Source organism: Gadus morhua, chromosome 2 (genome assembly GCF_902167405.1).
Source record: "Gadus morhua chromosome 2, gadMor3.0, whole genome shotgun sequence".
Classification (NCBI taxonomy): domain Eukaryota; kingdom Metazoa; phylum Chordata; class Actinopteri; order Gadiformes; family Gadidae; genus Gadus; species Gadus morhua.
In genome coordinates, this window is record NC_044049.1 from 7,062,197 (window position 1) to 7,087,196 (window position 25,000).

Below are 25,000 nucleotides of genomic sequence, written 5' to 3' on the forward strand. Positions count from 1 at the left end.
AATGAGCAAGGGGAGGAGGAGGAGGAGGAGGAGGAGGAGGAGGAGGAGGAGGAGGAGGGGACAATGAAGAAGGAGAGGAGGAGGAGGAGGAGGAGGAGGGGACGACAATGAGCAAGGAGAGGAGGAGGAGGAGGAGGAGGAGGAAGGGACAATGAAGAAGGAGAGGAGGAGGAGGAGGAGGAGGAGGGGACGACAATGAGCAAGGAGAGGAGGAGGAGGAGGAGGGGACGACATTGAGCAAGGGGAGGAAGAGGAGGAGGAGGAGGAAGAGGGGACGATGAAGAAGGGAAGGAGGAGGAGGAGGAGGAGGGGACAATGAGCAAGGAGAGGAGGAGGAGGAGGAGGAGGAGGAGGAGGGATGACAATTAGCAAAGAGAGCAGGAGGAGAAGGGGACGATGAAGAAGGGGAGGAGGAGGAGGAGGAGGAGGAGGAGGAGGGGGGGACAATGAGCAAGGAGAGGAGGAGGAGGTGGTGCAGATCGCTAGAGAGAAAAACAAAGGTTGCAGAACGGGGGTTTGGGGGGATGGAGGTAAGGAGCTCAAACATCTCAGGTTCTGACCCTTGGCTGCCCCACAAACCCCCCCCCCCCCCCCCCCCCACACACGTGTGCCGGCCGCAGATTGGGAGCAGACTGAGTGGGAGCAGGCCCGGGGTGTGGCTGTGGGGGGAGACCCGGAGCCCGTCGGGGAGTGACAGGAGTTGAGGGACAGAGCCCAGCGGAGCCATCTCTCTCAACGCCTCCACCACCTCCACCACCTCCACCAGCCCCCCCCCCTCCCTCCCCCCTGGACCCTCCACCCCCCATGGGACGTCTGAGTGTCTCTATGGTCCACGAGATCTGGGAAGCGTCAGGGATGGGACTCTGGGATGGGATGGGGCAGTGATTCCTGACAGATATGTTGGGGGGGGGGGGGGGGGGGGGTAGACAGAGGGGATGGATCCCTCGGACTGGGGGTGTGGGGGTGGCGGGGGGGGGGGGGGGGGGGGGGGGCGGGGTTCTGCTTGAGCTGGCTCGGCTCCTTGCGACTCCCCTCCTGCTAAAACAAAGACCACAGACCCCTCCCCCTCCCACCCAGACATCTATCACGGTGGAGACATGACCGCGGTCGTTAACGTTCATATTCCATCTTCTCCTTCTCCTCTATCAGCCCCCCCCCCCCTCACATACCCCCCCCCCCCCTCCCTCCCCCCCCCCCCCCCCCTCCTCTCTCAGAGCAGAATGTCGGGCGGCTAAAGAAAGAAAGCACTCCTAGAATGAAATAAAAACATAATAAACTGGAAATCACACACACACACACACAGATAGAGAGACATGCACACACACACACACACACAAACACAGAGAGACATGCACACACACACACACACACACACACACACACACACACACACACACACACACACACACACACACACACACACACACACACATATACACACACAGAGACATGCACACACACACACAGAGACACACACAAACACACACAAACAAACAGAGGCTTTAAAGACCACCCCAGAGAGCTGACCCACCTCTGCCCCCCCCTTGCTTCGGGTTGGCACGCGGCCAGAACAAACTGGGCCCTCCCCCGGGTCGAGAGGGGGGGGGGGGGCGAGGAGCCACGGGCCCGGGGCCGTGCCGCTCCTCAGGCCCCGAGGAGACGGCAGGCGGCCAGTCGTCAGCCGCTGGCTCCTGGGGAATAGCTTCATCCCACGGGCCGGGCCCAGGGCTCCCGGGCCCCCGGGGGGGGGCCCCCGCTAGCCGGGAGCGGGAAGGCGGCGGTCAGGGGGCCAAGAGGGTCGAGTGGAAGCCGCGCGAGGGGACGAGCAGCTGGGCGGACCGTTCGGAGGGATGAGCTCATCGTTCTGGCCATCCGCCAGCCGCCGGGCCCTTGACCCTGGGGTCCGAGCCCCCCCCCCCAGCCCCCCCCAGCTCCGGCCTGCCCCCCCCCACCCCGTCATGAAGTCACTCTCCAGGCACGGCGCAGCACAGAGCCGGCCAGCCACTGTAGCATCACTGGGGGCAGACGCGACTCCACACACACACACACACACACACACACAGACACACACACACACACACACACAGGGACACACAGACACACACGCACAAACACACATGCACGCACACACACAAGCACACACACAGAAACATGTGCTCGCGCTCGCACGCACGCATGCCTCAAACACTCTCTCACACACACACGCGCACCCGCCACGCACACACACAAACACACTATGCACAACGTGTCGTGTGTAGATCACAGCCCAGTAGAGAGATCCTTTGAGACGAGCTCAGACAACCCGCAGGCTCTAGTGATCGATTCGATGAACAAACCCTCAGACCCAAGAGCACGCACACCGACACAACGGTTATGTCTTTAGAAAACTCTGAATTTAAACTCATGCTGGCTACTGAGTACACTGGAGAGACGGCTAAGGAGAGGCATGAGGGGATAAAAGGGAGAAGCTTCAAGGCTAATTTTAGTCTGGTTTCAGTCCTCCCCAGACTACTGTAAAACAAGAGAATATCTTTCAGCAGGACCTTGGGGCCCACGCTGCCGTTAAGTCGTGTTTATCGGTCTAAGCTCCGCCCCCTTGCCCTCGAAGGACAGATACCCGAGCAACAAGATATATCCCAGAAGGCCTTGAGGCGCTCTCGGCAGGATTTGTGATGTCATTTTTAAACACAGATAGACCAGTTGGCTGTCGACTTGGATATTTGGATCTGGATTCCAGATAAGACCAGAGCATCTGTCCTTCAGTGTTCCGACGTGAAGCCGTCAACGTGTTTGATTTGAAACAAGTTCAATCGCATTATGGACACACACAAAAACAAAAAACAGACACAAAAAGAAACACGAGAGACAAATTCATACACATGAATCACAAACACAAGACACAAACGCACGCCTTACACAAACACAGATACAAATACGGGCACATACAACTCAAACACACACATACACACACACACACACACACACACACACACACACACACACAATGTAAACAAACACGGTGGAACGCTGATAAATACAGACATTCCTCCTCAAACAGACCTGCCTGTATGGGTCAGAGACACCACCACAGCAGAGGAATGTGCGGCATGCTGTGGCTGATAAGGATGGTGAAATTAGTTCAGGACAGCCATGATAAGGAGAGATAATCACCTTCAACCCTGAAGTGCTGTGTACTACTACACACAGACACAGCTAATGGTCGCTAGGGAAACCTAGCCGACCTCGAAAGAAGTGCTTTTAGTACAAATAATACGATGTCCACCTTCAAAACAGTATACATTGGGTGTTGATTCCAAAACCAAAGGACAGTCAAGGTTTACATGGTTCCTAATTGCAAGTACATTGCTTTGAGTACATTTCTAGCCATTGGTCAGTAAAAGGGCACTTTTTAACTTTTACTTATTCAATTAGCCAAATAATTGAAAACCGGCGCATGCGCGCGTCAGTGTGCGTTTGTGTCAGTGTGCGTGTGTGTGTCCACCTGGTACGTACAAATCCAACTACCAATTAACCTGTGGTCCTCTAAGTAACACAGCTTAGCAAGGAACCTGCACGGGGCTGAGGGGTCCAGCTGCCTCTGTGTTCAAATGACATATAATTCCCTACAACAACGTGGTCATTTGCCTGAGTGCAGGGCACATGTTTGGCGTACTGCTGATTATGGCCTGCTGGATGCATATGACGGCTGTGGCTTCCTGGAGTACCACCACATCAGCTGTCATTTTTTATAATCATAGCATCGGTGCTATTTCTAACCAATCATGTAATTATCATATCTCAGCTATTTCCATCGGTCGTGTAATTATCATATTCGGTCATTTCTACTGCCATTTATTTTTTACAATATCTTGGTTACATTTATCTTTTTGTAAATATATATATATATATATATATATATATATATATATATATATATATATATATATATATATATATATATAACAACATGATAGTTTGACTTTCATTGAACAGCTTATTGCTCAATGGTTTGATTGCTGGTCAGATCTGGGGTCACAAACTAAAGTAGGGGCACTATGCACCATTGAGAAAGAAAAGGCGTGTCCTTGTCATGGCTATTGTCATGAATGTTACTTTTAATCCTGTTGACTTAATGTTCCTTTGAAATTGTCTCTTTTAGTTGAAAGCCACAGTATGGCTGAGCACATACAAAGGGGCAGGCATCAAATACATTACGCTTTTACATCGTGTTATGTACATAATCAACACCAACATGTTTAGGACGGTTGAGGCATTGCAAGGATTCTTTGGGTCAAGTAAGTTCACGCAACACACACACACACACACACACACACACACACACACACACACACACAAAAGCGCACACACACACACACACACACACGCGCACACACACACTTCAGGCCAATCCGAAGGAGGTCAGTAATTAGCAGGTTGTCGTGTGGTCAGGCCATTCAACTTGGGATCTGTGTCAGCAGTCCTTTCTGTTTTCTTTTATCTGTTGCCTTAGCGAAACATAGCAACTCTTACGCTACAATTGAGAAGAAAAAGGGCAAAAACAACAACACACAATGACCGGTGGTTAACGACTCAGCCCTAAATGTTCTGTTCACTGGAACACAGGCTGGAGGTCCACTTATCCCTGCCCCGTGAACCTCCACTCCATAAATCGAGCTAAACGAGCACCTGGACTGTTACTGTCGCTAATCACACAAACGAGCAACACCAGGTGTGGGTCGGAAACACAGGAAGTGTCAGAGTATAGGAGTCCCACCTGGTAATAATCAGCTCTCTCAATAACAGACAACAGTTCCAGTGTAGGCCCAGTATAGGCCCAGTTCAGACCCAGTATAGGCCCAGTTCAGGCCCATTTTAAGCCTCAGCATACCTTAATCATCAAAGAAACGGTTTCCTAAAAAGGTTGTTGGGCAAAGAGGAGGCAAACCTCCAACTTTGTTCCTAGAGCCTAAAGAGGAGCTGCAGCTGCAGTAGCTTTCATGTCTGTGTCATCAGGAGAATAATCCTCAACTGAAAGGGAATTTGACTGGACTTTGTATTACAAAGTAGATTAAATTGCAAACATATCTTTCAGAATGTTTAGTACTCTGTTGCTACTCAAGTTTTTTATTTCCATTTTACCTGCCTTAACAGTGCTTTTACCCCGTTATTACGAGTCTGTTTTACAATGGTTAGTTTGTAGCTTAAGAAAAAAAAAACTCTAGGTTAACTTCAGGGCAAACAGAGTAAACATGGGTTGGTGCTTTCTCTGTTGAGTCGCTGATTGCTCGGAGGAAATGAGCTTGATTATCTACGCGTCTGTAATGCTGATCGCAATCTGGGGATCAGGAGGAACAGAGAGAAGTCTTCCGAGTCGAAAGACATCTGTGAATAGCGTAGTGGATGTTTCCTAAAATATATAATAATGGCTTCTCGTTAAACTCAACCATTTCGCTGCAAAAATTCATAGTTAGAGTGACTCCACTTCATGTATCCCGAGTTTGCCAACAAATGAATAAAAAGCCATTCATGCTGCACACAGCTCAGCATTGTGGAGCTCTAACCTGCTCCTAAGTATATAGAGTGTATTTAAGTGTATTTAAGAGAGTGAACCCAGTGCCCACAACCACCAGTTGGGTTTCCATCCATTATACCGAGTCTAATTCCAACCAAACCCCATAACAGGGTATACAGCTAAATAGGCAAAAACAAACGTTTTCCTGGACAATTAACTTTCTTTGAATCCCATAATAAGTACAACAGTGGAAAGTGCAAGGAGGCTATGTCCTAATATCACACCAAAGTGAGTCAATGAGGGAGTATAGCCCCCCCCCCCCCCCCACCTCTTGGCCCTTCTAAAAGGGCACCATTGTACAAAAGGGAGAGAGAGAGCGAGAGCGATCGCCATGGCTACTGGCAACCAACTGTAAGCCTTTTAGAATTATTAGCATTCCTCTCTTCCTCTGAGCACTGTAGCAGAGCTGCTCGCTTCACCATCAATCCTCCTGAGAAAGAGACAGAGTGAGAGAGAGACAGAGTGAGAGAGAGAGAGAGAGGGAGAGACATGGAGTGAGCGAGAGATGGAGAGGGGGAGAGAGAGAGAGAGAGATAGAATCTCAGAGAGAGAGACATGGAGGGAGGGAGAACGAGAGACATAGAAGGAGAGAGAGGGAGATAGACTGAGAGAAAGAAACTCAGAGAAAGAGAGACATGGAGGGAGAAAGAAGAGAAACATAGAAAGAGAGAGCGAGGGAGAGAGAGAGACACACACACACACACACACACACACACACACACACACACACACACACACACACACACACACACACGGGAGGCACACCATTTCTTTCAATGGCCAAACACCGGAATTCCCATCTAGCTGGGGAATTAATTAAAGTCGAATTATGGGGCGGCGGCAGCACGATATTGAGCGACCCGAGATAAAACCCGACAGCACTCTGGAAGGAGGGGGGGGGAGGGAGACAGGGAGCCTGACTGAGGGTGGGTGTGTGCCCTGGAGGACGCTGGGTTGGCTGAGCCAGAGCCATGGGTGTCACCGCTAGAGACAATATGGGCCATTGATAGCCAAAGCCTCCATCTATCTTCTGGGCTGGACCCACCCATAGTGGGGCGATGACGTGAATCACCTCATCGCGTGCTGATCAAAATAATAATCAGGGGGTTTATGAAATTGAGGACATTTTATGAGCATTTAATGAAATCATGTGTCCTGTATTGTTGATAAGAGGGACGATGTTATACATCTCCGGGAACAGCCCGGGCCTGTGGTGTATGTTGGTGTCATTGGTTAAGGGACCGACCGAGTGAAGGCAGCCATCACTGAGTTGATTGTTAATCAAGGTCATTCATGGATATGGTTATCAATGCCCCCCCCCCCCGGACACTAGAGCCCAAAGCACAGATTTAGATTCATATTGGCGGCAAGAGCCGATGATGAAATGGAATCATCTATCTATATCTATATCTACACACTTTTTTTTTTCAAGCTTATTTGACAGTACAGAGTTGAAATGAGGAGACAGAGAGAGGGGGGGGGGGGGGGGGAATGACCTGCAGTAAAGGTCCACGGGTCGGACTCGAACCCGCGACCATTGCAATGAAGGCCAGAGCCACTATGGTACCACTACGCCACCGGAGCGCCCGGAATCATATTGTTTTAATGGAGCACAACAAACCGGACAAACGTCGTGGAGCCATCATTTTGGCTTGTTTCATTTAGGACACGGGTCTATTATGGATGGGTCGATACTGATACAACATTTTAGTGTCTGTCCCGACACGGCTCTGTGCTTAAAAATAAGGACAATTAAACATTATTCACCGTTCTCAAAACAGTAGGCCTAACCTTTTCTTAGCTCTGTAGACTAAATTCTGCCCACTGAACTGACTCTGATTTAAAAAAATATATAAGCACCTGTAAAAAAGAGAAAATGAAAACCCATATTCATTGAGTGACCAGATGTGACGTTCACGCCGCAAGAATGCACTGCCCTCAAAGAAATGATCAAACTTCCTTCCGTTTGAAAGCGTGGGCACATTAAAAAAAAACATGTGAATCGGCTGCAGAATTCCCTGCTTCTCAATGGTAAAAGTAATAAAACTCCATCATTAATTGCATTACAGCCGATGTAATGCAATAGGGTCCAGATTCCGTGGCCCCAGGGCTGCCGGGCCGGCGAATGGTTAACAAGCCCCGGCCCCGGCCAAACCCAGGCTGTCCAATCAGAAAACAACTGCATCTTTGTTAGCGTGGGACAAGCGAGCGGGCAGAAACAATGCCGCTCCTATTGGGAGTCTAATGAGAAGAACCGGTCTGACGGTGACACCACCGGCCCTGTCCGGCCCTGTCCGCTCCCGTTCTGCTTGCTGGCTACAGGACGAGGGAACTGTTAACTGGCCTGGGACTGCTCCAGAGAGCTGGGGGGGGTTCCTCCGACTGCTCACTGCTAACTGCCCAGTTTGATGGCTGGTCCCATTTGGGTTCACCAGCATAAGGGAGGAGAATTATTCAACTTTGAGAAAAAATAGATATCTTCATAAATAATCATCACAAAAATGCCTCGGTGTTTTCATCTATTTATTTTTCCCCAACAATCTTTACTTTTTGCACTCCAACTGCGATTAGAACGGTTAAAACGGATTTGAACGGTGAACATTTATATTGCGCTAATGGTTAAGTGGTTCTGGACTGCGGAGCATGGTGGTCAATTCGGCCCTCATCGACCGTCCTCTACGTTGTTCCTCTACGTTGTTCCCCTACGGTTGCGTGCTGAGGGGTTGCTGGTGTCAGCCGGCCTGCTAGGCGGGGCTCTGTCACAGGAAGAGAGGATTCAAAGTTAATCAGAGTAAAAACAAAATAAAGCATGGAAAGTGGAAGAACTAGCCAAAGTGATCAGAATACCTTATACCAAATACCGAACACACACGTTTCAACCTCAAATGATTACATTTCACACCACACGACATCAAGCTCGATCAGTGCCAAGATCCACTTGTGTACATCTTAGGGCATGCTATCCCTTACAGTTACCTTAGCAACTAGCTGGGGCCGGGGCACCCCCAGCATGTCAGAGAGCTGATTCCTGAACGTCCGAACAGTGGCGAGGTCATTCTCCCTGGAACACACATTGGGCAACGCAACGTGAGAGACGAACACGCGCATACACACAGAAAACACGCTTGGAAAAAGACGAGGGACACTGCGATCGCAGCGCTCGCGTCCACCACTGACCAGTTAGTGTCGCTCAAAAGGGTCATGGCCTCGTCCAGAACCTCGGCGTCGACCACGTCGTCGTAGGTCAGCAGCATCTCGTACATCTGGCCGGCTGTTTCTTTTCTCACCTGCGGAATGGAGGTGAATGGTGGTGGCATGGAGATATGGAGATTCAATGAGCAACAACCTTCACCTAGACTGGCCGAACACCAGTACGAACACCAAATTGTAACACGGACCAGTCAAATGTCTCATTTTGCCATTCTCTCCATAAGCTTCTCATATCCCCAACCACCATTCAGCTGAACAGGAAATGTCCGTAACACTGTATCCAATTACCTCTCCAAAACCAATAACAGTGATGAAGTGATACAGTCGCGTCCCGATTGATCTGATCCAAAATGGCAGACTCACCGCAAACAAGCCATGGCCCAGCAGCACCAGCAGCTGGGACAGAACCAACTTCCGGACCGGCCCCCGGAACTGGATCAGCCCACAGAACCTGGAGCAAGGGGGCCACCGCGACCATGGCATGTCAACACACTTTTTCCTCACACGCACACACCCAAACGTGTACACAAAACCGATTTAATCGGGTCGATTGGTTGAGTCGGGACTCACACAGCGATGCAGGAGGGAAGCTTCTGCATACTCATGGACCTCTTGATCTCCTCTTTGCAGAGCGCCAACAGGTCTACGCAGAACGGATGGCTGCAGAGATGAAGAAACAAAATTCCAAGATCGTTTCCTCGAGTCCGTACTTCCTGGATACAACCGCAGCATGATGCGAGGCTGAAGTACGACAGCATGTCAAACCACCCCTCTGCGACGCTTACTCTTCTTGAGTGGCGAAGACTTCAAAGCAGTTGTTGGAGAGTATCATATCGAGCATCTTCAGCAGAGGAATGGACACCCTGCGGAGAGAGACAGACACGTCAACACAGGGGCACCGGGGGAGTCCGCTCCAGACTCAAGCTCCTTCCACTGCTTTACAACTCTGCTAGACAGCGTTTTGACGGCGCAGAACGATCACCAACATCTGTGTGTGTGAGAGTGAATGAGTGAGTGAGTGTGCGCGTCTGTGTGTCTGTGTGTCTCTGTGTGTGAGTGTGTGTCTGTATGTGTGTGTGTGTGTGTGTCTCTGTATGTGTGTGTGTGTGTGTCTGTATGCGCGCGCGTGCATACGTGTGTGTGCATTTGTGTGTGTGCACGTGCGTGCGTGCATTCATGGCTCTGTGTTTGCGTGTGCGCTTGCATACCGGTCATGGCGAAGGTTGTCTTTGAAGACCTTCAGCAGGGCGTCTCCGAAGTGGCCCAGGGCGGTGCTGTCCTGCTGGATGCCCTTCAGGTGCTCGAACAGGGACTGGGACGAGAAGCGGACCTGGAGGAGGTCAACAGAGGGCCCAGGTCAGTGAGCGTCACCTCTACGTCACGTGACCTCACCCTAACGCTACGTGAGTGCCACACCGGGTCAGTGCTCGGTGGCGTGGAGGTCAAGACGAGGCTAACCTCTGTCTGTGTCTATCTATGTTGTTTTTCTATGAACACATCGCAGGAAAACACAGCACCACATACAACGGGAATGCCCATACGATGTAGTAAATGATACGGTAGCAATGCGGTCTAACTAGTGCTAATATACAGACAAAAGGAGGGCCTAACAACGAATTGTTCTGGGCCACATGCCACACCATATTTCAAAGACATGCAACTCTCGCTGAACTATAATAAATAACAGTGATTTCATTCTTTTCTTTTTTTTTTACTATGGCACAAACCAGTGAACCCTGGAAACAACTCGAGTTACATTATATGATGATGAGGATGATATATTTTGCCAGACTATTTGCCAGAAACCTAATGAAATCAACCTGTCACTTCGCTGGAGAAAGAAAACAACCGACTAATGGCCGTTCTTTGTGGGCTTTACTTTTTTCCGCTCTTCCCCGCTTCAGACCTTTGATTAAAGATGGCGATAGCAACTGCAGTTCAAATCAGGACAAAGGAAGTCAACCCAAATGCTTTCTCCCCATGGCTTGTGTGTGTGTGTGTGTGTGTGTGTGTGTGTGTGTGTGTGTGTGTGTGTGTGTGTGTGTGTGTGTGTGTGTGTGTGTGTGTGTGTGTGTGTGTGTGTGTGTGTGTGTGTGTGTGTGTGTGTGTGTACGCACGTGTGCTGGTGAATGTGAGTGAGCTTGTGTATATTATATGGATACGTGTGAGAACAGTCAATTCCAAAGAGATGGATGCTGTGTTGGCTTGGTTTCCCCCAACACGGCCCTGTCCAAACATATCAGAGCTCACAGCCTCCGAGGGTCTAGGAGGAAAATAACTGGGGGGGAGGGGGAGGGAGGGGATGGAGGTGAGGCAGAGAAGGGGGAGAAGGGGGAGGGGGGGAGATGGTGCTGGAGAGCAGCGATGGCTAAATGGAGCCAACAAAGTGCCAGAAAACCGCACGGAGGGAATAGGCTTACGGCTATTGTTGGCAGGTGTCCACTCGCATTGCCGTCCTCTGTGCTCTGTGAGCGCTCGGGCCAAAGAAGAAAAAGGCCCGGGCCATATTTTTCTTCATTAGAACCGTAAACAGAGTACAAATGTAAGAAACGACCAAAGCCCCACCAATCCTCTGTTGATGGCCTGGAGGCAGCTCTCTTAAGACAGGCTCCTTCAGTCCCAAGGCCCACCGCGGGAGAAGGGCAGCGGGCCTAACCCTACCGCTGGAGTGAGGGGAGCGTGGAGGGGGCGTGGACCAGGGCAGGTCATCACTGTGCTCAGACGCTCCTACCCTGCAGTGCAGGACAGTGCAGTGGTTAAGGTGCTTGAGCCCTAGCCAAAGGCTTGTGTCCGTAGTCCACCTGTCGGCTTTTGTTGAGCATTGACTAAATAAAAGTATGTCCCGTTATTCTTGAGTGCAAATGCACACCTTCTGATGGGTTTGACGGGTGACAAGCGTGTACTTATTCTCAGTCGCTTGGGATACAAGCGTCTGCTAAATACCCTAAATGTTAATCTAATAATGATCCTTCAGATCACTCCGACGTGGAGGTAACTTATCCATTGCTTTGGGCTTTGCCAGCGTGTTGCGTGCAGGGAGTTAAAAAACAACAGGGCCTGTTGAGCCTGCTCTTCGGCAAACCGTGGACACGAAGCTGTTTAGGAATATTGGTTTCAGCCGTCGAAGCGTTCCAGCGTAACTCCGACGGCACGGAGCCGAGGTGATGGCTGAAGGAATGTGGCGGAAAATGCTTCATGCATTCTTCCTTAATTATGCGGCCCTCATAAAATAAAGACGTTTTTAATAGACGTTTGCTGTTGCCCTGCAATATTACCCTTCTCTCGTCTCTGTCATCGCCCAGATGTGGAGAGCCTTACCAAACCGATGTAACAAGACTCAACGCTGACTCATTGACGCGGACAAGGTGGTCATGCAGATGTATTATATTGATTGAAGCGTGTTTGTCAAAAATATATCACTGATGAACATTTAAGCCGCATGTGGTGCCAGTTTGCAGTTTTGTGGTCAAAACCCGAGCCAGGTACTTGTACAAACTGTACAACTCTACTCTGCGGCGTAGTAGCCTCTAAAGCAGTCATCTCATGTCCAGAAGTTGGACAAAGCTACAGTATAGACCTCCAATGCGATCACTACAGTGAGTGTAGCAGCTGTAGGAGAGTTTAAATTGTTGTCCCCTGCCTATGCATCGTTGCTTATGCAAACAGGTCCCGATACCTCTTCTAAAGCCAGAGTGTCATCTGGTTTCACGTCCGAGTTTTCGCCTCGTAGTAGTTTGTTTGCTTTCTGTTTTGAAAGATCACGGCCAGACAGATATATTTGTCCCTCCAAGTCGATGGTCAGCCATATCACGTTCTCTGTGGCTCCGCCAGTCAGCCAAACCGCAGCTGAACCACGGCTGACCTTCAGCTCCCCGCCCCAAGGAACATGATTTGTCGAAACTCATTTGAGTTAAAATAAATAAAAACGTGCATATTTGAGCAGGTTGATCAGGTTTCTTATGTTCTGATTTGTGAGACTGCTACTCCAGGGAACCTTTGCATTGTGCAACACTTTGTAGTAGTAGATCTCGCCAAAGTAAACGAGTAGTTATTTGACTGAAATCCACCGGAGTTTAACAACATGTTACAAATCACAGCGAGACCATCGACTCATACACCGATTGAACGTTGTTTCGGGACAACTACACCTAGGCCTCCGTGAGCGCTGCGTTCCGTCTGAATTGGAAGCTACAGCGTGCCTTGCTGGCCAGACACGGAATGAAAGGGCCCCGGGAATGATGGGCGATCAGCCGAGATGAAGCAGACTGTCCCAGCAGCAGCAGCCCTGAGGAGCAGCATAAACAAGCAGGTCCTGCAGGGATCAGGAAGCCTGGCGCCTGCCCCGGCACGTTCCCTCTCACTCAGCCTCCGAGCGGGGGAGGAACCGGTGTGGCAGACACAGGGAGAGCGAGGCCAGGTCATCAGACATTTAGAAAAAAAAAAGTTTGGGAGAGACAGAAAGAAAGGGGGAAAAAAAGTGGGATGAAATGACAATCTTGGTTTTGGTGAAACCGTTGGTGAAACTAAGGGAGGTGGTGGGGGATGGGGCATGTTCCCAGGTGTGTGTGTGTGGGGGGGTGTTTTGGTGTGTGTGTGTGTATATGTCTGTGTGCGTGTATATGTCTGTTTCAATTTGTGTGTTTTGCTGTGTGTTTCTGGGTGTGTGTGTGTGTTTGTTTTGGTGTGTGTGTGTGTTGGTGTGTGTTTTGCTGTGTTTTGGTGTGTGTGCATGAGTGTTTAAGTGTGGGTGTTTAAGTTTGTGTACTTGTGTGTGTGTTTTAGTGTGTGTACTTGTGTGTGTGTGTGTGTGCGTGCGCGTGCATGGGGAGTCTGGTCGACAGTCATTTTCGAGAGCCTGGTGATAGATGCATGTTGTTCTTCCGTTTGCCTCGTTTGTGCTGCAGCACTGGACTGTGAGACACGGATTGTTTGGGGCACCTGTTAGTCAGGAACCCATTGACGCCGACGGGTACAGACACGCCCCAATCCAGGTACGACAAGGGCCTTTGAGCATCGCGCAGTGCATTCTGTCCCACATACAGATTGGAACCTGCCAGCCAAACCAGATAACATTTATGTCTCCAGCTCCGAGGAGCTGGGCGTAAGAAGAGCCTCTTCTTGTTTTGATTTCCTTGGGCCAACTTTGTTGTTGGGTTTCAGACCAACTTTCTAGACTTTCTTGTTTTTCAGTTGTTTGGGAAAAGGCCTTCTCCCATAATTTGACAGTCATACAGTAACGCAACACAAAGCTGGGAGGGAAAGCTGTTGCAATGGCACAACCTAGAGGAGGGGAAAGGTGCAGAACTAACCGGGAATATTTGTTCCTCAAATGATTGGCAATTGAGAATCACAAACCCTTGATACTTTTTTCTACTACTTCACGCTATCTAAAACAATTACAATTCGTTACAATTTATTGCTACTAATTAATTTAATCACTTACTACTAATTTGCTACTGCTCAATTTGATAATTCAATATCATTATTCTTTAAATTTAGGTAAATTCATAAATCCGGCATTTATTAATTTATAAAATAACAACCTAAAAAGTTAACCAAAAGAGAAAATCATCAAGTAATCTAATAAAGGTGGACCACCACAACATTACAGTGGACCGGACTACACTTCTATAGTGCACCAGACTAGATCACTAAAGTGAACCGGACTAGAGCATTATAGTGGACCGGACTAGTTCACTATAGTGGACCGGACTAGATCACTATAGTGGACCGGACTGGATCACTATAGTGGACCGGACTGGATCACTATAGTGGACCGGACTGGATCACTATAGTGGACCGGACTGGATCACTATAGTGGACCGGACTCGACCATTATAGTGGACCGGACTAGACCATTATAGTGGACCGGACAAGACCATTATAGTGGACCGGACTAGACTACTAAAGACGACCGGACTAGATCACTATAGTGGACCGGACTAGACCATTATAGTGGACCGGACTAGGCTACTAAAGTGGACCGGAGTAGATCACTAGTGGACCGGACTAGACCATTATAGTGGACCGGAGTAGATCACTATAGTGGACCGAAATAGACCACTAGTTGACCAGACACAAACACTATGGCGGACCAGACTAGACAACTTTAGTGGACCAGGACAACACCAGACCAGTAAAGTGCCCCAGACTACATCAATAAAGTGGACCGGGAACGGACTAGACCACTAAACTGATCCGGACTAGATCAATATAGAGGACCGGGACCCGACTAGACCACTAAACTGATCCGGACTAGATCAATATAGAGGACCGGGACCCGACTAGACCACTAAACTGATCCGGACTAGATCAATATAGAGGACCGGGACCCGACTAGACCACTAAACTGATCCGGACTAGATCAATATAGAGGACCGGGACCCGACTAGATCACTAAACTGATCCGGACTAGATCAATATAGAGGACCGGGACCCGACTAGACCACTAAACTGATCCGGACTTGATCAATGTAGGTGACCAGGACCAGCCTTGACCCCCCCACCCCACCCCCCCACGGGGCCTACCGTGGAGCTGGTGAGGCCGCCCACGGACACGGTGAGGCCCAGCAGCGTGTGGTAGCGGTAGTGCTCCAGGCCCAGCAGCTGGGTGATGTAGGGGAAGGCGTGCGAGGAAGCGTTCCAGTTCAGAGTGGTCCCCGTCTCACTGGAACACACAGGGAACATACGTGTCATCGAGGGCATATACAGACTGGGACCAGAAAATAATTACTTTCCCTCCAGTGAAACCCGTTCATATTTTAGGTACCATGGGCTCTGCCGGAGGGGGTGGACTTACGAGCTCTGTTAAGGCTGGGTGTTCAAACATAAAACTAGAAGCTCCGTCTCTTCATATACTTTGGGAAATGGAAATAATTGCAGGTTCTAGTATATGTTAGTAGTGTAGGTAATATTAGTTCACAAATGTTACATGTAGGAGGGTAAAGCACAGGTCTAGCTCATAGCAGTGTTGCAGTTCAGACCAAACTAATCAAACTCATCCACTCACTCTGACATCCTCTAAGCTGGGGCTAAGGCACGCTTACAGAGGGACAATGGTAGGATGACATATAGTATCATATTCCCTACTACTTAGTGTTGCCAAATAAGACAGGGAATAAGCGCAGCACTAAAAACCTAGGGATGAACGCATGGATGATTCTCCAGGATTTGATTGGGTGGTTCAAAAAGTGACAGAACCAGCTTGCCAGCTTTGCGTAAGCCAGTCGCATGCTTCATATGAAGGGGAGTGGCAACGCTGGCATCGTATTATTATGTCAAAATGCACGCCTGCCAGTATGGACAAGTTGTCGTCAGACACTAAACCCCTTAGGGGTAGAGGTCATAGGTTTATTAGATTTAAATCAAACTATATAATAAACAGATTTTTGGGGGGCGGATTTGGTTGAATTGGTGAACGTCAAGACTGTGGAAATGAGCTAAGAAAAGCCTACATTTACATTCACAAAAGAGTCATTTTGCAGGGTCTTTCATCCAAACAAGTCACAGACCTCGGGGCTCGAACCAAGAACCCTTTGGCTGGGAGTCAAACATTCACACGCCTGCCCCAGGGGACATCTGCACTGGGTTTTCAAAACATACCCGAGATTCATGTGACAACCTGCGTCTAACCCGCGGTGACACAGATGAAAGACAACGGCAAGCTTCGACTGTGACAAGCCGCTGGCCCGACCGACTCACACGGGGAAGATGCTCAGCAGCTCCTCCCTGTGGTGGATGTGCGGTACTGCAGGGTCGGAGCAGTGGAGGAGGCGCAGGAAGACCATGCCCGCGTGAGCCCTGTAGCGGTCGATCTTCTCCGCCGCCTGCTGGACGATGCAGCACATCATGCGCTCCACCCTACGCACACACACACACACACACACACACACACACACACACACACACACACACACACACACACACACACACACACACACACACACACACACACACACACACACACACACACAATCATCATCCTGAAGTCATGTACGAGCATGTTTCGAGTGGGTGGTTCAAAAGGCAGAACAAGTGTTTAAGACGTTACGTAGTTAGTGGTTGAAAGTCAAGCCTGCCAGCACTAAACAGTAAGATGATTTCGGCTGCACAGAAGCTGGGACTTGCTTAGTTTAGGGGTTAACTGGGAGGTTGGCTTACAAAACATTATCTTTGTTTTATATATATATGCGTGTCTTTGATGTAGTCTTTAGAAAACTAAATACGGTTAGAATTTATGAACCTGAAGGACTTTCACTACTAGTTACCTAATCAAGACACTGGTGAACACTCTGATTGGTCAAACGTGGCACAACCCATTCCCCCTTAGCCTCATCGTAATGCTGCTGGGAAATGTAGTTTGTGTCCAAAGTGTACTCACAGGTCCGGTGCGAGGAGCTCTGGGGCAGTGCTGACCACTAGGAGGGTCACCTCCATCAGGCTGGTCATGGCTGCCTCCCTCACCCTGGACACGCACACGCACACACACACACACACACACACACACACACACACACACACACACACACACACACAACAAATCAACAGACAATTTATCAAGGCCAAACCCCACTGAAATAGTCCTGCATGTATGCTAACATCTTCATAGATCTGGGTCGGACCGTGCGCGGCCCTCTGGCCGTTCGATGACCTGCGCACACTCAAAGAGGCGCAGTCTTCCAAGAGCTTAGCAATGCATCGCCCTTCTCTGCAGAGGAACGCGTCGAGTGATCACCGATTGGTCGAGCGGGGAAGAGGGCTTATTGTTTACAATAACAGCCAGACACGAGAATAAATGAATGCACCCGGCGAAATCCAATCACTCTTTTCATTTGGTTGCGATACACCTTTTGTACATTTTTGAACGATTCTTTTTATGGAGCAAAATCAATCTCCCTTTCAGGACTGGTTCACCAGTTTATTAACATATGCTAATTAACAGTTGCATATGGGCTAGGAGACGATATACTTCTCCCTCGTGTGCACATTGACTCCGAAGCATAGACGCAGGCAGCTCTGTACAGGTCTGGGTCACGTCTCAGAGTCCCGATGAGGACTACCTCCGCCAACCCACGCTTCATACAGAACCGAGAAGTCAGCCTCGGGGTGCTCCATTATGGCAAAAATCATAATCACGGTTATTTTGGTCCATATTGAAATCACGATTATTCAAACGATTCTTTTTGAGTGTGCAAACATGATGCATTAAGTCATCATTCTCTCCAAAAGAAACCTCTGTGAAACTGATAACTTAAGAAGTCTCCTCTCGATGAACTGCACACAGCCCCCGTTGAGCCTCCGTTGTTACACTTCAAAATGGTTCCGCCTTTGCATATTCATTCTCAACGCCCGGTAATAACGCGCTTCGTCTGAACGCACGGAAGAGACGCGCAGAGAGAGAGAGCTGGTGCAGCTGCGGAGCGTGTCGCTAAACGTTCCCCCGGCGCTGGTATGTCGTCCCCTCCCCGACTGCTCTTCCCTGGGCCCGCCGCCGCGAGCGCTCAGTACCCGTTGACAGCGCCAGATGGCCCGCGGGGCGCCTTATGTTTATGTGAAACGCTAAACAACGCTCCTTCTGGTTCAGAGTGTGGCGAGCCACGCCCGGCCAGTTATTGCAACAGTTGAGTAATCTGCTCAAAACTCAAACAGGTGGGAACAGGTGGAAACAGGTGCACGGCGGGGAGGCGCACAGGTGTAGAGGAATTCCTCAGGGAGGGGGAGGGGGGGATAGAGGAGACAGGTGGAGGGGGGGGGGGTGAAACCTCTGCATCAGGAAGGTTTCACAAAAGCCAAGAACGAAAATCAACGAGAACGAAAATCGATCTCGTCGCTGGTGCACGACGTTAACCGATTTGGAACATTGGCAAAATACAAAGAGGAGAAAATGTAACACAGGTGTTCACAGCATGGCCTCTGCAGTGGCAAGGCTGGCGACAAATGACCCGCCAGGTGACATTCCTCGCGTGCAGGTAAAGGGTGCCTGGAGGCCACCCATGGGACAGGGGCGAAGACGTCTGTGTCCCCAGGCGGAGGGAGGGAGCGATACACACCCAGATGCACATTCCCTGGCCCTGAGGCCACAGCGCTGGGCGACGGAATGTGCATTCGCCCCTGGATGGATTGTGTGTCTGTGTGTCTGTGTGACGGTCTATCTTACCAGGACCCCACGTCGCCCCTGCTGTCGGTGGTGTAGTCCCCCATGCTGTGGAGCAGGGGCCGGTAGACCTGCCCTATGTTCCCAGAGCAGATGACCGAGTCCGGGGTACCCTGGGCAGAGACACCCACCTTCACACACAGTCTGAGCGAGAGAGAGAGTGAGCGAGAGAGGGAGACAACACGAGAGAGAGTGAGCGAGAGAGGGAGACAACACGAGAGAGAGTGAGCGAGAGAGGGAGACAACACGAGAGAGAGTGAGAGAGAGAGGGAGACAACACGAGAGAGAGTGAGCGAGAGAGGGAGACAACACGAGAGAGAGTGAGAGAGAGAGGGAGACAACACGAGAGAGAGTGAGCGAGAGAGGGAGACAACGAGAGAGAGAGAGAGAAAGAAAGAAAGAAAGAAAGAAAGAAATGGGGAATAGATTCAATAATAGGAAAGAAAGACAGAAAGAAAGAACGTCAATCCAATAGTTAGCTTTTCTCACAAACAAGTTGAAATTAATACGGGGGCTAGCAACAGATGAACATGTCTTTCAGGTCCGGCAGGTAGGTGCAGCTGGCTGTTGATTCTAGTCTTTCAACCCACGCCTGAGCAAAGACCCATAATCCCTCCACACACCCCACCTGAGTGGGCAACGAGACGGCATGGGAACCAGGAGCCAGTGGGGTGGGGGGGGGTCAGCAAGATACAGGCTAGGAAGCAACAAGCCCCTGGCCTTAGTGATCCCAGAGACACGATGGCGCACGTCGTTTCAACCGCAGTATGGACGGTTTTCACCGAGACGTCATCGAACGGTCCACCCAGGTGTCAGTCTGCTTGTATGTAGCGGGGCACAGGTAGTAGACTTCACTAGTGACGATGAGCCTACTACCCTCGCCCTGGCCCATCGTAAAGGACCAGCCCTGAAACTCTGTGGAATGAGCGACACCTCTGTTGTTCCTACGACGACGCCTCAATGAAAAGGGTCCATTGTTCTGAGCGAACAACGTCCCCTGAACAAGATGGCTGTGTATACAATATGGGGTGCATGGCTCGGTGCTTTCTAGTGCACGAGGTTAGCGTGAAGACGCCGGGTCCAGGGTGAGAGGTGGGACTCACTGAGCGATGGCTCTGACTGCATCCCTCCTCCCCTCGGTGAAGCTCACTTCCTTCTGGCCCGCCACACAGGCTCCTCCCAGGCTCTCCAGGATCTAAACACACACACACACACACACACACACACACACACACACACCATGTTAAACTGAGTCAATAGGATGCGTGTGTGTATGCGACAGAGTGTAAACAAGAAGCTGTTGGCACACCTGCTGCAGTCTGGTGCGGGCCATGCACTTGGGCAGGCAGCCCAGGGCCAGTGCAGAGCTGCTGCGAGTCAGAACCTCGGGACTCTTCAGACCTGCCACGTACTGGGACACCAGGAGGTCTGAGGGGGTTCCACCACACACACACACACACACACACACACACACACACACACACACACACACACACACACACACACACACACACACACACACACACACACACACACACACACACACAGTTATCTTAGTCTGTGTCCTGTTGTCGGTGTGTTTGTTAGTACCTGGCTGCATCCTAATCTCCCATAGCGGGAGAATTACATTTGACTTGAGCTAACTCACGCTGGGATAAACACACACTCGCCTACGGACTTGAACACCAGCGGGTTATGGGGTTATGTGTCCTGCGTTGTGTGACCCCAGAGGGGGTGACGGGGGGGCTGGAGCTCACCCTGGATGCGGGGGTCCGCCTGGCCCGGTCCGACCTGGTAGTACTCCTCGCACAGCGCAGCCAGCGCACCGATGGCCGAGTCCTGCGCCGGGGAACAACGAAAGCCATTGTTGACGGATACATGAAGAACACACACGCTAGCAGCAGTGTCTGTTTGTTCACCCCGACGACGGGGGACGGGGGACGGGGGAAGGGGGCCGGGGACGGGGGACGAGAGGAACCAGTTTATTTTATTTGCGCATCAAAAACAAGCGCGGGGGGGGAACAATGGATAGTCTGTGGGACGCGGGAGTTCTGCGGTTACCCTGACGACATCTCTGGTACGGGACGACATGAGGTGAAGGCTCTTCAGGGTGTCGTCGATGAGCCACTGCCAGCCCTCTGGGGGAAACGAGCATCATCACAACGCTTTGAACACTAGGAACACTGCGAGACACCAGGCCGCATGCACCATGTGGTCCAGTGCGAATAGAAGGAGGACGTACCGATGACGGGGTCGTCTTTCAGAGGCATCTTGGAGAGGGACATCTTCTCTATCAGTGAGCACACTGAGCAGGAGAGGGGGCCATGTTGAGATGGTTAATAGTAGTTTTAGTGTTCAAAGGAATATGGTCCACCGTGACATTTCATTATGGCGAATCGAAACAACAGATCGCAAAGCCGCAAACGTTTTTTGGATACGTCTAATGATTTGTTTATGCTCAACTTACTTGCAGGTCTCATGAGCTCACCGCTGAAGCTCCTATATGAAAATGAAACAGACCGTCGTTAATGATAAATAGAGAACAGAACGAGTAGCATCTGATGTTATTCTACACACAAGTATGACGACATTTGCTCTCAGATTACCTGTACTGCTTTTTGTCCAGAAGCTGGGAAAGGGAAAGAAACACTTAATTATACGTTTCATATGGATTGATTCGCCACACAGACTTTGGTCCGTCAGATCTCGTAGATACACTATAAGATTACGAGATACTTTCAGCAATCCAAACACAGAGGTAAGCCGGAGATGCAGAGGATCACTCTTTGCAATCAATACATTCTTTATGTTTACAGCTGCCTTAAGGTAGAGTTATGGTTGGACGTCGACCCAACACAAGGGGGTTTACGGACCAATTACGTCCTTGCGGACCCACCTTGCGTCCACCGCAGGGCCTGACGTGCGGCCTCGAAATTTGTAAACTTGCGTCGAGACGCAATGTTACCGCAGCATCAAGGGCTGTGATTGGTCCGCTAACGTTAACCCGACATAAACCCGACGCAGAACCAAATAGGTTCATGATTGCGTCGAAGTGGCTGCGTGGTCATTGCGTTGCGTCGGTGTCCAAGTCTAACCATAACTTTAGTCTTAGTATAGTGTTACTTTAGTATAGTATAGTGGGGTAGATCGGCTCATGATGCAGGATACTGACCGTCTTGTGGATGCCCTTAAAGCCCTCCAAACATCCTGCTGGGATGACATCCGTCACTGGCCTGCAGGGAGACACACACGAAGGAATGACGCAGAAGGAGGAGGAGAGCGGAGTGGCGGCAGGGACCCAAGGACGGATTAACATGACCAGGGGCCCTGGACACAAACCAGCCATGGATCCCTGTCAACACGCTAATACACGCACTAGCACAACGAATTTGGTCGCATATTATAACTCTTGCAATCCACAATCACACAGGAGAGAGAGAGCGAGGGCGAGAGAGAGAATCTAACCCCGCGGCTGTGGGCATGCATAGTGGCAGCCGCTCATCTTAACGGCAGAACATGGAATCCGTCAGGTTAATATCATGACTTTAAAAGCACCTAATGACTTCCTTTAACGAATTAACAAGTTAAAAAATGTTGAGATGGACGGTATTTGTTGCACCAGGGCAGTATCTTTAGTGTCTTTTTCCTTCTTTCGTTTACGCTATGCTGACCAGCTTAGCGCTTGTCTTTTTTTTTTTATCAAGGCGAAATATTTTAATCGCTTGACAGCTCTAATATATATATATATATATATATATATATATATATATATATATATTAGTGCTGTCAAGCGATTAAAATATTTAATCGTGATTAATCGCATTCATGTCATAGTTAACTCACGATTAATTGCAAAAAAAATTCTATGCTAATATCCCTTGATTTCTTTGTCCCACTAATTTTTCTCATTTTAATGCTCTTATCAACATGGAGAAGTGCATCGGCTTGCCTTGTGCAAATGAATTTTTATCGATTACAACATTGGCATAAATACTGATCAAAACAGGACGATACAAAAAAAAAGCCTATAGTGCAATTAAACAATGAACATGCTGCCTTGAACATAGCAGTCAGGCTACTGCTTCTTTGTTTTGAGCCAAAGAAAGAATTATTTTTTACAAACTAAAAGAATTGCGTTAATCGCGCGATAAAAAAATTTACGCCGTTAAAATTGGTTTGCGTTAACGCCGTTAATAACGCGTTTAACTGACAGCACTAATATATATATTAGAGCTGTCAGTTAAACGCGTTATTAACGGCGTTAACGCAAACCAATTTTAACGTTGTTAAAAAAATTATCGCTTTCAAGTTTTGCCTGTAAAAAGTGAAGTGCATTTCTAGGGAGCGTTACTAGGTCTGAACTCTGCGCAGCGGCATGATGACTCAGAGATCTGTGTTAGCACGATGCTAACACGCACGCACGCACGCAAGCGCGCACACGCACACACACACACACACACACACTTAAAGCTAGCTGGGAGGCTACCTGTTGACGTCGGCGCCAAGCTTGTACAAGGCGTGGGTGATCTCTGCAAACGCCAAGATGGCGCCGTGGCGTCCGTGGAGGTCGCTGCTCGTCGTGCTTTGCAGGAGCTGAGGCAAAACTGAAACAGGACGGTGAGATTCAACAGGCAATCACGGACATCTCACATTTCCATTGCATGCATACAAGGGGTTTGGTGTACGGCTAAAATGAGGTGGTTGAATGCGGTGGTCAGGCCGCTGGGAGTCACCTGATGCCATGTATTCGGGGGCTTGAGGCGTCAGGTTGTGGAGGGCTTTGGTGGCCAAATCGCGGATTTCACTGGAAGACAACGTAATGAGCCACAACCATCACCGTACGTCCAGGGGCAAACATCCACCCAAACAACATGAGCAAACACGGGTTCTATTTTGTTTTGAGTAGTGACTGAGAGGCGAAGTTCATGATGAGAGGATGAAGGAAGACCTTACTCGTTCCAGTGGTTGATCTTCATGGCGATCAGGTGGTCTATCATGGCTTGGGTGTAGTCTGGGAAACTGGCGATGTAGACGCTAGGGGAAAAAAAAAAGAAGCGACGTCACGGAGATCTGTATCTTATACGGTCAATTCACTACCAGAGCTGCACAATGACACACCCTACCACTGACAATCACACCTGGTTCATACCAGACTACGAAACTCCATGGGCTCTTTTTTTGGAACCAGCCCAACTCAAGACATTGGTGTATAATAAGCACTTCCTTTGTTATTTCGATTTCACTACCATGATCGACTTCAGGCTATGTCACCAGTTGTAGCCCAAGGCTAGTAAAGTCTTTGCAGTCGTACTTGTGGCGCTGTCGCGTTGAAACGTTAAGGACAAGTTCTGAAAGGTCCTCAGAAGGAGGAGGGGGGAGGAGGGGTTCGGGGCGTGGTCTTCTTTTGATATGTATGCGGGCGACAAGCGGCCAGCGGTGTCATTTTGAAGATATTTGCATACCAGAAGGACTGTATAGCATCAAATTCAATGCATCCTTTCTGCTGAAGTACCTCCTTAACAACTCGGGTGTTTGGAATTATGAATGCACGTTTATTATAAGGGTTAGGGTTAGGGTTAGGGTTAGGGCATGCCACGACACAACGGACATGGTACCCAGGTCTTACCTAATTGTGAGATAGCAGTTGCTGATGTTCCCGACCGCAAAGTAATCCGCGGTGGTTACAATGTCGATCCCGTGCGGGAACGTGCCCTGTGGAAGGTGCAGTGTTTAACCAGCCAGGGACAATGGGAACCATTTCAGTGTGTCAGACCATTAGGGCTAGCGTTACTATTAGCACCTCGTAGCTAGCATTACTCATTGATGTGCAGAGGCTCAAAGGATGATTGGGGAACGTTTGCCAAGCTTAGAAGCTTAGACATTTACGGCCTGAAAGCCCTGCCGGCAGACTGGGTGCACTAGTATCGTCTGACTGGTCTTCTTGGAGGCTATTGTCTAGCTTCCAAGGGATATGGCCAAGATTGCAAGTTGGAGCAAGAAGTCGAATTTCGAGAGGCAGAAATATAGTCATCGGCGGTTTCATTGGTGTTTTTGGAGGAATTGAA

At 49.6% G+C, this 25,000-nt stretch overlaps 1 protein-coding gene across 1 annotated transcript in view; it reads right to left on the reverse strand.

Moving 5' to 3' along the window:
* Window positions 1–8,078: 8,078 nt before the first annotated feature.
* tbcd (tubulin folding cofactor D) overlaps window positions 8,079–25,000 on the reverse strand; it is a 32,974-nt gene continuing 16,052 nt past the window's right edge. The window contains exons 17-39 of the mRNA XM_030339683.1: window positions 24,562–24,647; window positions 23,889–23,969; window positions 23,669–23,739; window positions 23,422–23,539; window positions 22,108–22,168; window positions 21,542–21,564; window positions 21,403–21,434; window positions 21,178–21,240; window positions 20,997–21,073; window positions 20,693–20,774; window positions 20,245–20,363; window positions 20,039–20,130; window positions 18,939–19,079; window positions 17,163–17,246; window positions 16,484–16,642; window positions 15,311–15,449; window positions 9,991–10,112; window positions 9,568–9,645; window positions 9,353–9,442; window positions 9,146–9,233; window positions 8,750–8,859; window positions 8,549–8,633; window positions 8,079–8,328 (exon numbers count right to left, since the gene is read on the reverse strand). Of these exons, the coding sequence (XP_030195543.1) occupies window positions 8,317–8,328; window positions 8,549–8,633; window positions 8,750–8,859; window positions 9,146–9,233; window positions 9,353–9,442; window positions 9,568–9,645; window positions 9,991–10,112; window positions 15,311–15,449; window positions 16,484–16,642; window positions 17,163–17,246; window positions 18,939–19,079; window positions 20,039–20,130; window positions 20,245–20,363; window positions 20,693–20,774; window positions 20,997–21,073; window positions 21,178–21,240; window positions 21,403–21,434; window positions 21,542–21,564; window positions 22,108–22,168; window positions 23,422–23,539; window positions 23,669–23,739; window positions 23,889–23,969; window positions 24,562–24,647 (2,013 nt within the window). The 3' untranslated portion in view covers window positions 8,079–8,316. The remainder of the gene's footprint in view (window positions 8,329–8,548; window positions 8,634–8,749; window positions 8,860–9,145; window positions 9,234–9,352; window positions 9,443–9,567; window positions 9,646–9,990; window positions 10,113–15,310; window positions 15,450–16,483; window positions 16,643–17,162; window positions 17,247–18,938; window positions 19,080–20,038; window positions 20,131–20,244; window positions 20,364–20,692; window positions 20,775–20,996; window positions 21,074–21,177; window positions 21,241–21,402; window positions 21,435–21,541; window positions 21,565–22,107; window positions 22,169–23,421; window positions 23,540–23,668; window positions 23,740–23,888; window positions 23,970–24,561; window positions 24,648–25,000) is intronic.